At 40.9% G+C, this 20,188-nt stretch overlaps 1 protein-coding gene across 1 annotated transcript in view; it reads right to left on the bottom strand.

The window, feature by feature from the left end:
- Positions 1 to 188: 188 nt before the first annotated feature.
- Positions 189 to 20,188, bottom strand: part of CCDC174 (coiled-coil domain containing 174) — a 26,015-nt gene continuing 6,015 nt past the window's right edge. The window contains exons 4-11 of the mRNA XM_059390392.1: positions 16,386 to 16,444; positions 13,808 to 13,985; positions 10,530 to 10,625; positions 9,403 to 9,545; positions 8,733 to 8,827; positions 4,491 to 4,623; positions 2,436 to 2,582; positions 189 to 765 (exon numbers count right to left, since the gene is read on the bottom strand). Coding sequence (XP_059246375.1) covers positions 467 to 765; positions 2,436 to 2,582; positions 4,491 to 4,623; positions 8,733 to 8,827; positions 9,403 to 9,545; positions 10,530 to 10,625; positions 13,808 to 13,985; positions 16,386 to 16,444 — 1,150 coding nt within the window. The 3' untranslated portion in view covers positions 189 to 466. The remainder of the gene's footprint in view (positions 766 to 2,435; positions 2,583 to 4,490; positions 4,624 to 8,732; positions 8,828 to 9,402; positions 9,546 to 10,529; positions 10,626 to 13,807; positions 13,986 to 16,385; positions 16,445 to 20,188) is intronic.

Genomic DNA, 20,188 nt, shown 5'->3' on the forward strand with positions numbered 1-20,188 from the left:
TACTTTGCCCTGCACAGTGTTTCCTCATTTGCCACTTTGACAGGCAAACATGCCTCCTGACAGACGCTCCATCAAGTAATATGGAAGCTGAATCCTTGGAAAAAAGAAAGCTGCATGCCTGTATTTGCAAAAGGAAAGGAATGGAACCTTTAAATCAAATAAGCCAAAGAAGTGGGTAGGAAACAGGATTATAAACTCCTTAGGGTCATGTTATGACAGCTTACACATAAATCCAGAAGGACAGTTCTTCATATCAATCAGAAAGAAATGAACAGCCAAGTGGCCACAGAATTCCCACAGTACCATTCAGCTTCTTCTTTGCTGACAAATCCAACAGAAGTCTGTATCCTCTAGGGAAAGAACAGGAGGAGAAAGATACAATTCAATCTGTAAAGTTGTATTTTCCCCAATTTGGGAGAAAAAGGCACCATCGTACTATAGACCCAAGCGAGAATGGTTTTGAAGTTCATGTCACTTGTTTATAATATGATATCATATCATCCAGAGTTTCGAAAGTGACTGTGGGGGCTTGTGGTGGGCTGCTGGGGGCAGGAGTGGATGATGTATGTGAAGAACTGGGGTCATGGCTCTGGCCAGAGCACTGTCCTGGATCACTCTGTGCAGGTGCAGATCTGTTCCATGTCTGGCTACCAAAGGTACCAGTTCTCTTTTGACCCACAAAATAATCTGATGGTGGAGCAAACTCAGGATCTCTCTCGGCCCGGAGATCTGCCTGCCTCTTCGACCAGTACCCGAAGGAAAATTCTAGTAAAAATAAAAGAGTATTATTAGAACTGATTACAGAATCAGGTGAACTTTTACCATTACTACTTTTCAATTATTATATATTAAAAGTCAACTCCCATTCTCTGGAGAATAAGGATAGCAATAACATAATACAAGGTCTATGTAATGCCTACAAAAATAAAAGGAAGCAGGCTAAGAAAAGGGAATGCTTACTACCAGATGGGGAATGATTCGAGGAAGGCTCTGTGGAGAAGGCTGGTAGGTTCTGGAAGTATTGCCAAAAAGGCACTAAAATTGTATTTCAGAGAGTAATCTAGAAAAATCAAACCTCAAAACATTTGCTTGACACGATGTAGGTACTTCACAATGAGACACAAACTTTGGCCTTTACGGAGTTTTAGAAGACACAAAAAGACACTTGTCCAAATCTCATTTGGTATTTCAGCTCTGCTTCTAACAGTAGCACTAACCTAAGGCACTCACCTATTTGCCTATCTTTTACTTCAGTCGTGGATCTCACCAGCTCATATAGCATGAGTTAATGTACCATTCTTCTTTTTTTTTTTTTTTAAGATTTTATTTATTTTTTTAACAGAGAGAGCTCAAAAGTCGGCAGAGAGGCAAGCAGAGAAAGGGGGAAGCAGGCTCCCTACTGAGCAGAAGTCTCAATCCCAGGACCCAGAGATCATGACTGAGCCGAAGGCAAAGGCTTAACCCACTGAGCCACCAGGTGCCCCTGCTAATATCCTAATGTAATGATCTCATCTGGAAAGACATAAATCATAGCCTCCAACAAGAAGCTGCTGTGGGCACCATGGTGTACCTACAGGAAATTTTGCATGACCCAACACAACCATATGCAAATCCAAATTAATACTGTGGCACACTGACTATTTTCAACTGAATGCAAAGGAGACTGCTAAAAAACAATCTGAGGGTTTTGAAGGGACGGGGGGTGGGAAGTTGAGTCAGCCTGCTGGTGGGTATTATGAAGGGCACATATTGCATGGAGCACTGGGTGTGGTGCATAAACAATAAATTCTGGTACACTGAAAATAAATTAAAAAAATAAAATTTTTTTTTAAAAAGAGACTGCTAAAAACACAGAGGACATTAAAATATCAAACCTTATAAGATTTTTCAAAAGTGACTCCTGAGAAAGGGCATTCCAAAACTGTAAAGGCACATGAGGGTAGCACAAATTTTAAAAAACTTCACCCAGGGGCAGCTGGGTGGCTGAGTGGGTTAAAGCCTCTGCCTTCAGCTCAGGTCGTGATCCCAGGGTCCTGGGATCGAGCCCCACCCATCAGGCTCTCTGCTCGGCAGGGAACCTGCTTCCTCCTCTCTTTGCCTGCTTCTCCTGCCTACCTGTGATCTCTGTCTGTCAAATAAATAAATAAAATCTTAAAAAAAAAAAAAAACTTTACCCAGTGCTTCTAAAAAATTGTCACTTTGAAATGATGTATTATAGACCCTGGTCTTTTATGATCACACTTTCTAGTGGCCCTGTTTACAAATAAGCTAGTGTCTGGGTCCTAAGAAGAACTCAGCTGAAATTTCTGGAGAATTCCTTAAGCCTCGAGAGACCACAGAGACTCATGAGAATCATATGGAAATGAACGAGAAAAATCTTCTGAGCAAGGCCCATCACTGGAAGGATTTACACCTTGAAGCCCACACCCCTTTACCTTTTCCTCTGTCCCACTCTCGAACATGGGGCACTCCGGGCCTGGTATCCTTCCTCTCCTGAACAATGACTTCTACTTTGCTACTCTGGGCAGCAGTACGTGGAGTTGGCACAGCCTCTGGTTCTGGTGGCAAAGGTCCAATAACATCTGTTTTTTTGCAAGGGAATAACACATTATTATAATAAAGCTTAAAGCTATTTAGAAAATAAACATTAAATAGAACATGCTAATCTTGAGAGTAAAAGTAATAACCAGTATTTAATGAGCACCTATCATGGCCCAGGCAGTGGACTCAGTATCTTGTATACAACAGTTCGTGTAATTCTTGTAATAACCCTAACAAAGTCAGTATTACTATTTTATAATGTAAAAGTAGTACTTCAGTAGTACTATTTTATAAATGAGGAAAATTAAGCTCAGAAATGCCACACAAGGAGAAAATGACAAGAGCCAGGATCCAAACCCAGGTTAGATGAATTTCAAAGTCTCTTTGACTCCCCAGACCAACTGAAGGACCATAAATCCCTAGTAACTCAACTGAAGAATCTCAGACAAAGCAAGGGGATTTAGGGTGATGAAGAGCTGAAGCATGGCAACAGGCTACAGGCTAGTCACTTTGGTCAGATTTTTAAAGAAAATGGGTTTTTAAAAAACCACTGTGGGGGCACCTGGGTGGCTCAGTGGGTTAAGCCGCTGCCTTCGGCTCAGGTCATGATCTCAGGGTCCTGGGATCGAGTCCCGCATCGGGCTTTCTGCTCAGCAGGGAGCCTGCTTCCCTCTCTCTCTCTCTGCCTGTCTCTCTGTCTGCTTGTGATCTCTGTCTGTCAAATCAACAAATAAAATCTTTAAAAAAAAAAATAAAAAAAAAAAATAAAAAACCACTGTGGTGGCACTTCACATGTTGTAGAAATGACAGATGTTTAGGAGTAGAGTAAAAATAGAGAAACAGTATGCAGTGCTTAACACATTTCAGGGACCTAGCATCATATAAAATGGCACAGATGACTGCCCAATTCCTCAGTGTTTCTGGTCTCCTTTCAGAGCTAAACTGAAGCTGTGCTCAGAATCAAAAGATGGCCAGTGGCTTGGCACAGGTTTCTGTGAGGGCTGGAGTGGCTGGCATATGCCCCTGATACCCACACACCCCCTTCTTCCTTTTGGGAACAGAACAGCCCCTGTTTCAGTCCGGGGATGCAGCTGCCTCATTGACAGGCCATTCCCCAGCCCCTTATAGCTGTATTCAGGCCAGTGGGATGTAAATGTGTGGGTGGCATGTGCTTTTGATTCACATTCCTAAAGAAGCAGCTGGTTCCTATCCCCTTTTCCCCTTTCCTGGGGCTGGACTGTGAACAGGTGCCAGAGAGCAAGTTTCTGTCCTACAGGTAGAGCACACTCTAGGAATGGCAGATGCAGGAAGAGAGGAGGAAGCTAGGACTGGGTGACCGTCTGGAGCAAGGCTACTACCTGCTTGGAAACCCACCACCTCTAAAGCATTAAAACAGAAAACAGACTTCCATCTTGTGTGAGCTAATCCAGACAGCTTAGCCCCCAGAAGAGGGTAACTCCCGCTGCAGGCAGCAAGCCAGCAGGAACACAGCAAGTAACAGTGTTTCCACTGTGACCTTTCATGAACTGTCCAGACTCAATACCTGTCAATTCTTTTATCTGATTTTGTGAATATACTTCTTCTTTAAAACAAATTAACATGTAATAAACAAAAAACATACAGCCATAGCAAAAGAAACGTGTGCACAACTAAACTTCATCTTAAAACCTCTCTTCTCTAAGTCTCAGTTACTAAACCATGCCCATCCTCTGAAGTAACACAATGCCCTCTTTGTTAATACTTTTGTCTATAGAAAAAGTTTCTTTGGAGTGTCATCCGGCCCCACTCTGGTTATAAAAACCTACTCCTGGCAGTACCTCAGAGGTACTCTGCTTGCTTAGAGAATAAAATGAAATGGCTCATTTCCATAGCGCCAGTCCTATTTGTTGAGACATCAATGGAACTAAAATTTTTCCTTTTGAAGGTCAGATACATGAACCATGATATACCTCTATTTTCTTCCTCTGCTCCATCTTCTTTTGACTTTTTCATCTTTTTTTGTCGGAGTTTAGCAAGTCTTGCTTCTAACATTGCCTTTCGCTTTTCCTTTATGTTCTCTCGTTTTGTTCTCTGATCTGTTGTCTGAATACAAAAGAAAATGAGAACATTTACTGTAAGACAAATTCACAATATTTCTGCTTAAAGGGATAAAATAATTTATTTTAAAAACAGACTAATTAGGGCGCCTGGGTGGCTCAGGGGGTTAAGCCTCTGCCTTCGGCTCAGGTCATGATCCCAGGGTCCTGGGATCGAGTCCCGCATCAGGCTCTCTGCTCAGCAGGGAGCCTGGTTCCTCCTCTCTCTCTCTGCCTGCTTCTCTGCCTACTTGTGATCTCTCTCTGTCAAATAAATAAATAAAATCTTTAAAAAAACAAAACAAAAAACCAGACTAATTAATTCATTTTTCATGCCACCTCTGGGAAGCTAGCCTTGAGATCTTCAAAACACAGAGGTCCTCTTATACAAGCCCTCTGGCGTGTTTTCTAAGTTTAGCGAGTATTCACAGAGCATCCTGGAATCTTCACATTCAAGGAAACCAACCAATTCTGTTCCACTCCTTAATCCCTTAAATAAATCCCTTAAATAACTCTCTATTTTCTAACCCAGGCCACTCCAAAAGTACCATATTTAAAACCAAATTTAAAACATCAAAGTTACATAAGTTACTTCTGAGCAGCTATAATTTTAAAGTCTGAAACACCAAAATAGAACAGCAATTACCTTCATGAAACTATAATAGCATACTGATAAATAATAGTGATAAAACTCTCACTATTTGCAGTAGACATGATATTATATATAGAAAACCTTAAAGATGCCACCCAAAAGCTATCAGAATAAACGGCTTCAGTAAAGATGCAGAGTACAGGGGCACCTGGGTGGCTGGCTCAGGTGGTTAGGGATCTGCCTTCAGCTCAGATCATGATCTCATGGTCCTTGGATATAGTCTCACGTCAGGCTCCCTGCTCAGTGGGGAGTCTGCTTCTCCCTTTCCCTCTGTCCCTCAGCCTGCTTGTCCTCTTTTTCTCAAATAAATAAAAATTTTTTAAAAAAGTTACAGGGTACAAAATTAACATAAAAAATCAACACAAAATGTTGTGCTTCTATAGGCTAATAATAAACTATCAGAAAGAGAAATTAAGAAAACATTCCCATTACATCAGAAAGAATAAAATGCCTAGAAATAAATTTAACCAAGGGAAACTATAACACACTGACAAAAGAAACTTAAGACACATAGAACTGGAAAAATACAGCATGCTCATAGATTAGAAGAATTAATATTGATAAAATGTCCATATTACCCAAAGCAATCAAAAGATCTGATGCAATCTCTATCAGAATTGCAACGAATATTTTTCACAATGATAGAAAAAACCCTAATATTTATATGGAACCACAAAAGCCTTTGAAGAGCCAAAGCATTCTTGAGAAAGAAGAACAAAAATGGAAGGATCAAGCTGCCTGATTTTTGAACTATATTACAAAGCTACAGTAATCAAAACGGTATGATATTGGCATAAAAACAGAGACAGAGATCAGGAGAACACGAAAGGGAGCCCAGAAATAAACCCAAGCATATATGGTCAGTTAATTATGACAAAAGAGCCAGAAGTATGTAATGGGAAAAGGAAAATCTCTTTAAATAAATTGTTGGGAAAACAGGATAGCCACATGCAAAAGAATGAAACTGGACCACTATCTTACGCCATACACAATAATTAACTCAAAATGGACTAAAGACTTGAACATAATAAGATCTGAAACTATCAAACTTCTTGAAGAAAACATAAGCAGTAAGCTCCTTAACATCAGTCTGGGCCATGATTTCTTGGATGTGACACCAAAAGTAAAGGCAACAAAAGCAAAAAATTAACATGTGGGATAACATCTAACTAAAAAGCTTCTGCCCAACAAAAGGAAACCATCAACAAAATGAAAAGACAACTTACTGAACGAGAGCAAATATCTGCAAATCATATTATCTGATAAGGGATTAATACCCAAAATATACTGAGAACTCATACAACACAGTACCCCCGACCCAAAAAAAGTGAGAAAAACTCACAAAAACCAATCCAATTAAAAAACAGGCAGATGGCAAAAACAAAACAAAAACCCAGATGACCTAAATAGACATTTTTCCAAAGAATACACACAGACGGCCAACAGACATATAAACAGATGATGAACATCATTAATCATCAAGAAAATGCAAATCAAAATCACAGTGAGATATCAACCTCACACCTGTTAGAATGACTATTATCAAACAGACAGAAAATAACAAGTATTGACAAAGAGGTAGAAAAAAGGGAAGCCTCATGCACTGTTGGTGGGAATGCAAACTGGGACAGTCACAGCAGAAAACAGTATGGAGGTTCCTCAAAAAATTAGAATGGAACTACCATATGATCCAGCAATTCCACTTCTGCATATTTATTTGAAGAAAATGAAAACACTAATTTGAAAGATATCTGCACCCCCATGTTCACTGTAGAATTATAGCCAAGATATGGTAAAAACCTAAGTGTCCATCAATGATGAATAAAGGCATGTGTATTTGTGTATGTGTGTGTGTTTATATATATACATATATGTGGAACAGAATATCATTTAGCTATAAAAAAGAAGGGAAGTTTGCCATTTGAACAACATGGATGGACCTTGAGAGCATTATGCTAAGTGAAATAAGTCAGACAGGAAAAGATAAATACTATATGATCTCACTTATATATGGAATCTAACCTCCACACCCCCAAAAATCTCAAAACATAATCTTATAGATACAGAGAACAGACTGGCAGTTGACAGAACCAGTGGTGGGGGCAGGGTGGGGAATGAGCAAAATGAGTGAAGGGAATCAAAAGTTATTTAAACTTCCACTTATAAAATAAACAAGTCATGTGGATGTAATATAGAACATGGCAACCACAGTTAATAATACTTTAATGCAGGGGCACCTGGGTGTCTCAGTGGGTTAAAGCCTCTGCCTCTGGCTCAGTTCATGGTCTCAGGGTCCTTGGATCAAGCCCTGCATTGGGCTCTCTGCTCAGTGGGGAGCTTCCTCCTCTCTCTGCCTGCCTCTCTGACTACTTGTAATTTCTATCAAATAAATAAATAAAGTCTTTAAAAAAAAATACTGTAATGCATATTTGAGAACTGCCAGGAGAGTGGACCTTAAAAGTTCTCATTGAGAGAAAAAAAATTTTATACTATGCAGTGATGGATATTAACTTGACAAAGCAGTAATCATTTCCCAATAGACACAAATACTGAATAATTATGTCATACATCTGAAACTGATAAAATGTTATGTGTCAATTTTATTTCAATTAAAAAGTAGGGGCACCTGGGTGGCTCAGTGTGTTAAAGCCTCTGCCTTCAGCTTTGGGTCATGATCTCAGGGTCCTGCTCAGGGTTCTAGGATCGAGCCCCACACTGAACTCTCTGCTCAGCGGGAAGCCTGCCTCCCCCTCTCTCTCTGCCTATCTCTCTGCCTACTTGTGATCTCTGCAAATAAATAAATAAAATCTTAAAAAAAAAGTAATAATAAAGTATCTGGTCTATGGCTATAATAGTATTTATTAAATATCAGAAATATCAATCATTCGAAGTTTATTTGATGCACTTCTGTCCATCACTGCTCTGAAAATTAACTATGAAATGAATATAGCATTTTTTATTTTTTAAGATTTTATTTATTTGTCAGAGAGAGAGATACCAAATACAAGCAGGAGAAGTAGCAGGCAGAAAAAGCAGCAGACTCCCTGCTGAGCAGGGAGCCCGAAGCAGGACTTGATCCCAGGAGTCTGGGACACCCAGGCGTCCCTAAATATAACATTTCTTAAAAAAGAAAAAAAAGGCCATTCTGAGTACCAATTTAAAAAATAGATTGTGAGATCCCTGGGTGGCTCAGTCAGTTAAGCACCTGCCTTTGGCTCAGATCATAATCTCTGGGTCCTGGGACTGAGCCCCACATCAGGATCCTTGCTCAGCAGAGAGTCTGCTTTCCCCTCTCTGTCTGCCCCTCCACCCACCTGTTCTCATTCTCTCTCTCTCAAATAAATAAGATCTTTAAAAACTGATTTAATTAAATAAATAAATACTAGGTTGTTTTTGTTATGTTGTCTAAAAAGAAACCAACTGCTCAAACACTTCTCAACATCAATTCTGAATTTAATTTTTACCTGTTCACGTAGCATCTCTAATGTTTTCATCTGCTTGCTTCTCAACTCTTTATCTCGAGCGAAAGCAAAATATCCAACACCAAGTTGCCGGGCCTCTGAAATAAGTCAAATTATTCAAAAGATTAGAGTTCCCTGATTAATGAATTAGACTCAGGCTAACTTTCCTACCAAAGCAAAAAGAAACACAGTGATGGGGTGACTGGGTGGATCACTGGGTTAAGCCTCTGCCTTCAGCTCAGGTCATGATCTCAGGGTCCTAGGATTGAGTCCCGTATCAGGATATCTGCTCAACAGGAGCCTGCTTCCCCATCTCTCTCTACCTGCTGCTCTGCCTACTTGTGATCTCTATCAAATAAATAAATAAATAAAATCTTAAAAAAAAAAGGGAAAGAAACTCAGTGATATCTAGCACAAGTTAGAAAAAAAAAAAAAAGCAGCTAAGCCAAAAAAATCTCCTCCTCGTGATTAATAGACCCTCTTTTAGAAAGAAATTTCCAATATGAGTATTCTTTAGGCTATGAAGTGAACAAAGGGGATATTTTCAATTTCAAAATTGGAATCTTTTCTTTCTACATAAGAGCTGCTGCTTTATGAATGTTTCCCTTTATGCTTACCATTAGTTCACGATTAAAAAAAAAAAAAGATTTAAAAAGCTGCAAGATGATCATACCATTTTCACGAATGTCTTCATAATGTATGGGTCCCATTGGCCTTTTCAAGGCCTCTCTTTCTTCTTCCTCCCATTGCTGGCGCTGAAGTTCTTTTCTCATATCTTCAGATAATAAGGTTTTCTCATTAGCAGGACTAACGAAACTAGTAATGGAAAAGAACAAAACTCTTTAGTTCAGAGACATGAGACAGCAATGCTTCAGTTCAGTAGGATGGATCACAGACAAGCAACTCTAGTTGATAAAGAACACAGTTCCTTTCAGAAGTTTCTGACCCAATATCACTGGGAAATTACAAAGAAGGTTTTCACCTTTCTATAATCAAGCAGCCAACTTGTTACAAGAGCACACCAGGATCTTTTCTCGGCGCTTGAGACAAATCCATTTCCTTCCCACCCTGGCTCAGGGAAGGAGGAACCTGAGCCGCCTCTGCATAGTCACCTGCCCAGTACTGAGGAGGCTGCATAATGTTACTGCCCAGGCACACCTCACGGCCTCTGTCAGACAGCTCAGGGCTTCTTCATTTCCTTCCTTGCACTGAGCCCAGGCCTATCTGAACCTGAAGGATTTGGATACAGTGCACCTTCTCCCACCATTTTCCTCATAAAAACTGCCCTTGGTGAGGGGAATTTTATTCCCTCGAGCATAGGAGCAAGTTATCTCTTCGATGTGTCTTGGCCCCTGTAGAAAAAAATCTAGCTATCAGGCCCTTCAAAATACAAAAATGTACAAAGAAAAAGTTAATAGACTAACAACCTCTCTGCTCCCACTAGGAACCTAGTATATATTCCTAAACACCTTTCTCCACAGAGGCAGGTTTGTTGGATTGGGTTTATTCTCTATTTTTCGTTCTGATATCCAACACCCCTCCAAGTAAACAGATAGAACTCCAACGCATCCATTTTAGTAGCCACACAGTATGGATGATCGACTACTCAGGTTGTCCCAAGTGTGGACTGTGTACGTACCTAGCCACAAAAGAGCACCTCAGTAGATATTTTTATATGTTAAGAAGAGAACCTCCTCATTGGACCATCAAAGATAATAAACTAAAAGCAGCCTCACTCAAAAACAATCCTCGTGTCTGCATTTCAGAACCCAGGCAAAGCCTCACATATCACATACTTACAGCCTCCCTTGAAGATTTTTATCCATTTCCAGCAAATCTGGCAAATCCTTTTTCATACAGCGCCGAGATCGCCCCAAAGAATCCACATAATCCACCCTGAAATAAAAGTGAAAACATGTGAAGGCAGCTCTGTACATGACATATGGTTCCTTAAAGTTAGGGAGTTGGTGCACAGTAAAAAAATTAATGTAAGCCTCACTACCAAGAAAAACCCTCCACCTGAGAGACCATTACTACTGATAAGAAAATGCTTTTTAAAGTTTAAAGTTGACACACAATAAACTCATTATGCCCTTTATTAAACCCTAAGTTTAGAAACTGCAGAAAATGACTGATCATGTATATCTGATTTCAAAAATTAATAACCCATACAGACCGCTGCTGCAACATCTCAGAACTGACTTCAATCTGGTTTAGACAATTTCACATATTTTATTAGCATCAGAAAAACTGAGCTCTGTACCATTTTCAACGTGTTCATTTTCTCAGTCTTCCCAAATTTCACTTTTTATTCTTTTATTTCTTCTAATTGGTACATTTCTTTCCAATTAGAAATTTCTCAAGTCATGATATTTTGAGGACCCATTAATTAGAGGGAAGCAAAGCAACACGCATTTGTACTGCAAAAGCATCTTAGCGGTGGGCCAGTCTATTATCTTTCACTCTCAGTTCCTCTTTCCTCATCTTTGCCCAAACTAGACAGCCAAGGGAACCAGGCAGATGGAAAGGCAAAATGAAAGACCAACTTCCCACAACAGGAAATATGGACAGATTTTCATGGAAAACATTTTAATTGCACCATGATGCAACAGATTTTTTTTTTATTGCTTAATTATGGGAAAGGAATTTCCCATTTTTGTGCTAAATACACAGAAAGGGGTCAGTACTGATAGTGCAGCTCAAGGTCAGAGTCTCACATATGTGGCTTTGCTTTTGTTGGCCATTTCTTTCCTCTTACACATGCTGATTCCAATTGTTAGCTCATGATTTGAAAACAATGTTGGAGAATCTATTACTATTGTCCTAACACTGCTTACCACAAGAAATAAAACCTCCAACTCTAGAAAGCAGTTTCATTCTTCCTCCCTACCCCCCACTTTTTCTAATGAACCGAAAAAGAAAATCATCTAGCCAGATGGTCTGAGTAATTATTTACAATATTTTTTGCAGCAAGATTTTCCACCACCTGGAACTTAACTACCAAAAGGATTTTACAACTAGTTACAATTCTGGAGCTTAATTTAAAAACAAAAAAAGCGTTAGAACTGCTTGCAGTGCGTCTTCCTTCACCATATGGTGGCATGTGACACCTTCAATTGCCCTCCAAACTCTTCAAATCACTGACAAATTGCTTGTAATCACACGGCATTAGTAAGGGGGAAAAAAAACATTAAACCTTTCAGAGGAGATGAGATTTCTGCTATGAAAAGCAATCATAGGCTATTCTGTTTCTGGAGAAGGTCTCTAAAATGTACAGATCCCATCAAAACATAAGTGGCAAGACAGTAGTCAGCAAGTGCTCTGTGTAATCAGCAATCACGGAGCAAGCCCCAGGGAAACAATTACTTGAGGTACAAGAATAATAAAGGACGACTCAGAGTCATGTCATCTTCAATGAGCTCCAAGGGGGGAAGTTATGGCACATGCCCATGAAACACTTCCTAAAAATAGCAGGATGGATGTGAAAAGGATCCAAAGTTTGTCTCACATCTTTTTCTGGTAATGAGGCTAGTTGTGTGCCAGTACTAAAGAAGAGGTAAGACCCAAAGGAACAGGAAGCGCATCTAAGCGCTACCAGGGTCCGGGTGAGGGAGAATTCACTCACATGAAAACAAAGAGGAAAAGCATCAGTGGGAGCGACTGCATTGTACATGCTTCTCTTTGGGTTGCTTGTAGCAAGTATGCAGCCAGAAGACCTCGCCCCAAGATAAATTTTTAGAAAGCAGCTAAGCAAAATATGTGTTCTATCCCAATGTGAATGTTATCTCTGGGCCACTGGGGACACCCCGGGTATTACAAAGATTCGAGGTCCCTGTGATCCTCAGCAGCTGGCACTGCTCTCACACTCAGAACCCACACCTGCCAGCAGGGCCAATGGCTGACCAAAGGTCAAATGCTGCAAACCATCCTAATACAGTCTCTAATAAAGACCCCAATAATGAGGCTATCTGAGCCTGGAAGGGAAGATGGGTAGGCTCTGCACAGGCAGTAGGGTGGGCAGGCAGGGTTAGTACCAGTCTTACAGTGTTAAGAAGAGAAAATTCCCTTCGGATGATTTCATTCTGGTCTCTTATTGATGTATCAGTCTCATAAAGAAAAGACAAGTTTGGCTTCCCCATCATTCACCTACATGTAGATAAAATTCAGGATAATTTCAACAAAAATTTACCAAATGCCCGCTTATTCCCCACAGACAGCAGTTTCTTGGGTAGCTCAGAATACGCTTGACTTCCTGAAGGGAGTTGAAGGCAACACAATCACCTGTTTTATAGGTGAGGAAACCGAGCCTCAGCAAGGATGGAACTTGATCATGGTCAAGTGGTCATGTTACCATGGAAAGATGGAGCCAGTGTTACACAGGTCCAAGGTCCCCAGTGCCTATACCACACTGCCAGATAATGTCCCAGTCACAGGTAAGGTTTACTGGACCAGCTCTGTCTGCCTCTTTTCTATGGAAATGAACATCACCACCAGCTAGACAGTGACTCATCATGTCTGAATAATGGCATGGGCAACCTGGGTAACAAAAGAACATGCTTCTGTCTAAACAACTCTTCCATGCCAATGAAACAGGTGTATTAATGCCTTTTATACTTGGCTATCTTGTGATTACTTCTTCTTCAGAGTTATTATTTCTGCATCTGTAAATCCAATCTTAAAAGAAAGAAAACTGGGGAACAATAAGGAAAAATGGTTTGACAACATCCAAACAAATACACTTTTGGAAAATAAATACAAGTCGGGGTGCCTAACTGGCTCGTCGATAGAGCAAGGGACTCTTAATCTTGGGGTTGTGAGTTAGAGCCTCATGTTGGGTGTACAGACTACTTTAAAAAAAAAAAAAAAAAAGCGTGGTTGGGCTATGGACACAGGGGAAGGTATGTGCTATAGTGAGTGCTGTGAAGTGTGTAAACCTGGCGATTCACAGACCTGTACCCTGGGGCTAATAATACATTATATGTTAATAAAAAAAATTTTCTTTAATTAAAAAAAAAGAAAAAAAGGTAAACACAAGTCTGAGAATGTTAACATGACCAAACTGTGTCATTATCACCAACCATTCTTCACTGGGGTCCTGGGGAGGAGGTATATCTTTTTCAGAAAGATTTTCTTCATCATCATCTCTTTCTGCTGCCTTTCTAGAATCTCTATTGGCACCAAACACCTCCATTTCTTTGTGTTTATCTATGATCTTCTGAGTGAAATCCACAAGGTACAAATCTTCCACTTCTTCATCTAAGACAGAAAAATCAATTTTCAGATTTTTTTTTTTTGAAGATTTTATTTATTTATTTAACAGAGAGAGACAGAGTGAGAGAGGGAACACAAGCCAGGGGAGTGAGAGAGGGAGAAGCAGACCCCCCGTCCAGCAGGGAACCCAATGCAGGACTCTATCCTAGGACCTTGGGATCATGACCTGAGCTGAAGGCAGTCACTTAACGACTCAGCCACCCAGGTGCCCCAATTTTTAGATTTTTGACATTCTTTTCAAAGCAGATGGAACTGCTATGAAGTGGTCACAGTCACCACTGGGCAGCTAGCCCTGGACAGTTGACTAGTGGATGCATTCACTACCTCCTCCTCCCCCTAAACACTTCAAAGACACAGAGCCATCACGGACCTCACGGGGAAGCAGCAAACAGGCCATCAGAAACACAGACCACACAAAAAATTCTTACAAGTGCTTAAAGTCTTCTGTTGACCCATCAATAGGATGAGTGAGCAATACGGTCTCAGAATGCAATTTTAAGATCAAACCATTTGATCTCAAGAGACCTGTCCACCCAGTGACATGTCGATGCAGAACTACAGTGATCATGTTGCCGGACCGGAGCAACAGACCTTTGTTGCTACGTATTCCTCCCCCAAGGGGCTACCTTACTTAACCCTAATTACACTGCGGTGGTACGGTGTTTTAAGCATCACTGTATAAGGTAAACAAAGTCATCTGAATTCTTTTCAACCCAACGAACAGCACTTTCAGGCAAGGCATGGTGCCAGGATCTGCAGGGCACACAGAGACGTGTAGCTTGTGACCTGCCTGAGCTAATACACTGGAAGTTAAATAACACTCCATGACTTTAATTTAGCCCAGGACAGTTGACGTACTCACAGTAAGGCTGATGTGAAGTGTCACTACGCTGGATTTTATAGAGCTGCTCCAGTTTTTCTGAGGACTGTATTGTGCTGTACGGGGCAGATACTATCCTAGTATCTGGTGTTAAGCCCCAGCATACAGGAGAGAATAACTGAGGCTCAAAACTCAACTTGCCCAAACACACAGGGACACTATGCCCATCATAAGATAAGCCTGCTGTTTCGGACCACATCCCCACATCCACAGGCCTTTGGACCTGGTCTCTAGAGTAACAGTACAAGTCAAGTCTGAATCAAAAGTAAAAGATTTTAATTTGTCTTAAAGCCACAACGTAACTCACATGACCAAGAGATGTACTTTCCCAGAGCAGAGTTGTAAGACCACATAATAGTGAGGCCTCCTGGTTAACGGACACCCTGCTGCTTCTTAAGGAAGAAGACAGGGCCCCTCTGCTGTACCCTAGCTTAATTTAAGAGTGCCTGACTCTCCCACACGGGGCTTAAGTGCCATGCAGGGTACATGCTTCTGCCATCCGGGAAGAGGGAGTTTGGCTGTATGGGTAGCCAACGACCAGGGTTCCAGCCCTGCCTCTCCTGCTGCCCCACTGCCCCCTTTTCCAGCTCACTGGGCCTAGTCACACTAATCCGTCCTGCCAACACTGGCCCTCTCCTCCCTCTGCAGATCTGCTCTCACCACTCTCCCCCTGCAGAATCCTTTCTCCAGCTATTCAAAGCCTTTAAGACCCTATCAGAGCCTACCTTCTCCCTAAGAACTTCCCCAAATGCCTTTTGGCAATAAAATACACACTGCCTTGTAAAATCTCTTCTACTGGGGTGCCTAACTGGCTCAGTCGGTTACGTGTCTGCTTTCAGCTCAGGTCATGATCCCAGGGTCCTGGGATCAAGCCCCGCATCAGTCCCCCTGCTCGGCAGGGAGTCTGCTTCTCCCTCTGCTCTTCCTACTCTCTCTCTCTCTGTGTCAAATAAAAGAAAATAAAATCTTAAAAAAATAAAAAATAAAAAAAATAAAATCTCTTTACTCATATCTAAATGTAGACTGGGTTTTACTTTTCTGGACAGTATGAGGAAAGGGGGATCTTTTTATTATTTTAGAAGCAATTACAGGCACATCACAGAAAAAACAAAAAACAGAGAAAAGGAAAGATAACTTCAACACCCTGTATACCCATAACCCCCTCCTAATCTTTTTTAACATAGCTATAATAGTTTATAATGGTAGTCTCTTTGGACCTTGTTTCCTACCTTTCTTTTGCACCACTGGCCTCCATTGATGATGACCCCCTTGAGGGCAGAGGCAGAGAATCTTGTTTGTTCCCTCAGAGCACTTAACATAGCCTGGTACATGCTGGGCAATCAGCAATTATTGCAGATTTTCTGGTCTCGCCAGCACAGGAAGTAATCTGTATTATTCCTTAAATTTCCTCCCCGTTCTTATGGTTATTTTAACAAATAACAAAATATTATAGGGCTGTATGAGTTACAGAAAATAGAGAAGTATAAATAAATTATTGTATTTACCTATAAAGTCTCCTTTAGTCATTTTTTCATATAATTTGGCTTTTTCTTCCAATTTCTCCCTAGAATAAAAAAAAGACAAGTATTAGAAATGGTCCAACACCTGCCATTCCTGCTAATCTTGTCTGACTGTGACGCCCTGCACCAGAGAAACCCAGTCTGATGGTGCAGCAGCTGTAACTTGAGCTGACCGCTCCACCTTAAGGGGATACTCAGATCCAGTGACACCTGATTTGCCAACTAAATGTCAGACCCATGTTTCTGTTATTCATGACTGTATCCCAGGGCCTAAAACAATGCCTGGCACAAGTTCTCAATCAGTACCTGAAAATAAATAATGAAGTAAGATTCCAGATGCAAATGCAAAGTGCAACCTGAATTAAATACCAAAAAATAAATAAATAAATAAATAAAAGGAGATATTTAAACAAAAACATTTTCTATATACAACCTTCTAGACAGATCACCAAATTCAATGTAAACTCTTTGCATTACTGTTTTCAGACAAGGGTCCCTGATCATCTATGGCTTATTAGGCTTCTCTAAGGGGGCTAAAGACCAACTTCTTATAAGTCTCTTAAAAATACAATACCTGACAAATGAGTGATCTGATGGGGCACGTGCACCCGAATGCTTATAGAAGCAATGTCCACAATAGCCAAACTATGGAAAGAGCCCAAATGTCCACCAGATGAATGGATAAAGAAGATGTGGTATATATACACAATGGAATACTATGCAGGCATCAAAAGAAATGAAATCTTGCTGTTTGCAATGACATGGATGAAACTAGAGGGTTATTATGCTAAGCAAAATAAGTCAATCAGAGAGAGACAATTACCATATGATCTCACTCATGGGTAGAATTTAAGAAATAAAACACAATCATAGAAAAGAGAGGAAAAAATAAAACAAGAGGGGCGCCTGGGTGGCTCAGTGGGTTGGGCCTCTGCCTTCGGCTCAGGTCGTGATCTCAGGGTCCTGGGATTGAGCCCTGCATAGGGCTCCCTCCTTGGCGGGAGGCCTGCTTCCCCTTCTCTCTCTCTGCCTGCCTCTCTGCCTACTTGTGATCTCTCTCTGTCAAATATAAATAAAATCCTTAAAAAAAAAAAAAAAAAAGACAAAACCAGAGAGGGAGACAAACCATGAGAGACTCAATCATAAGAAACAAACTGAGGGTTGCTGGAGGGGAGGGGGATGGATGGATGGTGTAACTGGGTGATGGAGGGCATGTGATGTAATGAGCACTGGGTATTATACAAGACTGGTGAATCACAGACCTATCCCTCTGAAACCAATAATACATTATATGTAAACTAATTGAATTTAAAGAATGTTATATATATATATATATATATATATATATATATATATATATATGATATCTGTTTTATACAGAGCATGAATAATTTATTCATGACACATAGCTAATAAAAAACAAACATCAGCAGCCCTGGTATTTCAATAAAGCCGCCTCTCTGCTCATGTTAATTCTGGTGACATTTATTTTTTAGTGGACACAGACTAAGACAGCTGGCAATTCTTTATTCTAGAAATACTTAATGATGGTAAAGAGAAGTCCCAAAAAGGTCACCTGAGCTTTTGCTTGTGAGGAATCACACTTAATCACAATGGAAAACTCCATTTCTTTTTCTTTTCTCTTAAAGATTTTATTTATTTGACAGGGAGAGAGATCACAAGTAGGCACAGAGGCAGGCAGAGTGAGGGGGAAGCAGGTTCCCTGCTGAGCAGAGAGCCCAACGTGGGGCTCCATCCCAGGACCCTGAGATCATGACCTGAGCTGAAGGCAGAGGCTTAACCCATTGAGCCACCCAGGCGCCCCGGAAAATTTCATTTCTAATGGCATTCTGAGACAATAAAGTCCCTTGGTCACAGAGCTATGTGCTCTGGAACAAATTACTTCAAATTACTTCACCTTTCTTGTAGTCCCAATTCCTAAATCTGGAATAGATGAAAAAAACACACCACTGCCTCTTAGGATTATCACGGAGAGTACCCAGACCACACACGAAAGCATGCCGTCAGTTATGTCATCTGCTTCTCTGCCATCTGGGTCAGAAAGAGTCCTCTCCCATTTTGCACATTCATTCAACAAGTACTGCTTCCATGCCTCCTTCCTTCCCCACACTCACATAGTTCTTCTTATAGAAGGGGAGAAGGACAATAATAAATCAATGAGAATGAGGATTTTGGACAAGGGCTGAGAAGGGGAGGAAATAAAAGCAGCTGTCACCACCGGAGGCCCTTCAACTTCCAAAAGGTTAACTTGCCCTACATCAGGGGGACTTACTGTAATAATCTGTGTAGAATCTTACTGTTCCCATGAAAATAACACTTTAATTAAAAAACAAAACACATAGAGCAGGCATCAGAACAGAGTAACTGGTGGACACTAGAAAAGGTAGCCGGGGGAAACCTCTTTGAAGGTGACATTTGAGCTAAGGCCTAGAGAGCAAGAAGTCCACCATGACAGGATCTTGGGAAGAAAGCAAGTGAGGCAGAGTAAAGAGGAGGTGGGAATGAGCTCAATATGTTCAAGCAGAGACCAGAGCTGTGGAGGATGCTGAGCACAGGAGAGAGAGGCACAAAATAAGGACAGAGAAAGGCAGGTACATCAACATGTGAGAAAGGATATGGAGTATGGATACAGTAACAGAATATGGCAGGAGAGTCTACAAGTGAGTAATGGAGATCAAGGAAGATGTACTGAGAAATGGCCACTGGATTTAGTATATGAGGAAGTAATTAGAGACTTCAAAGAAAAATTTCTTCAGTAAGATGGAATTCAGAGGGCAAGAGTATGGAATACTTATCTGGAATCACTATGTGCCAGACACTATGTATCTCCTTTAATCCCTCAAGAGCTCCATAAGCTGAGTAGACACCACCTCACTTCATAGATAAGAAAAGTCTCAATGGAGAAGTAACTTGCCTAAGGCCTTATACCTTTCTGGAACTGCCCCTGTCTGTTCTGAGCTCTGGGAGACTCAGAAATCCTGCCAACCAAGGAAAGACTTGACCCCTCACAAGTGCAGAGAAGCCAAAGTATTACATTAACAGGTCACTGGACAGAAAAAAATCATAGCAAAGTATCTGGGAAAACATTTACCAATGTATAAATGAAACTTTACTCTTCAACAAATTAGATTTCTGAGAATATGTCCAGGAGGTGAGAAAGATGTCTCAAAAATTAATATACCCCAAGTCTGCTGGGAATAGTTCAATGCAAAGAAAAACAGTGTCCCAAATGTGCTAATATTCTCTTTTTTTCAGACCCAGAAGAGTTGAGCAACCTTAGTGACCACTGTTTGCAACTGCACTTTTTATTATGCAATAAATCAAAAGCACATGAGTCATGACAGACATTAAAACTTGGGATTCTCAGGGTGCCTGGGTGGCTCAGTGGGTTAAGCGTCTGCCTTCGGCTCAGGTCATCTCAGGGTCCTCGGATCAATCCCCATATCAGGCTCTCTGCTCAGCAGGGAGCCTGCTTCCCCCCACTCCCGCCTGCCGCTCTGCCTACTTATGATCTATCAAATAAATTAAATTAAATTTAAAAAAAGAACAAAGATGATCATTTCATTAAAAAAAAAAACTTGGGGGGCGCCTGGGTGGCTCAGTGGCTTAAGCCGCTGCCTTCGGCTCGGGTCATGATCTCAGGGATCTGGGATCAAGCCCCGAATCGGGCTCTCTGCTCCACAGGGAGCCTGCTTCCCTCTCTCTCTCTCTCTCTGCCTGCCTCTCTGCCTACTTGTGATCTCTGTCTGTCAAATAAATAAATAAAA

Source organism: Mustela nigripes, chromosome 2 (genome assembly GCF_022355385.1).
Source record: "Mustela nigripes isolate SB6536 chromosome 2, MUSNIG.SB6536, whole genome shotgun sequence".
Classification (NCBI taxonomy): domain Eukaryota; kingdom Metazoa; phylum Chordata; class Mammalia; order Carnivora; family Mustelidae; genus Mustela; species Mustela nigripes.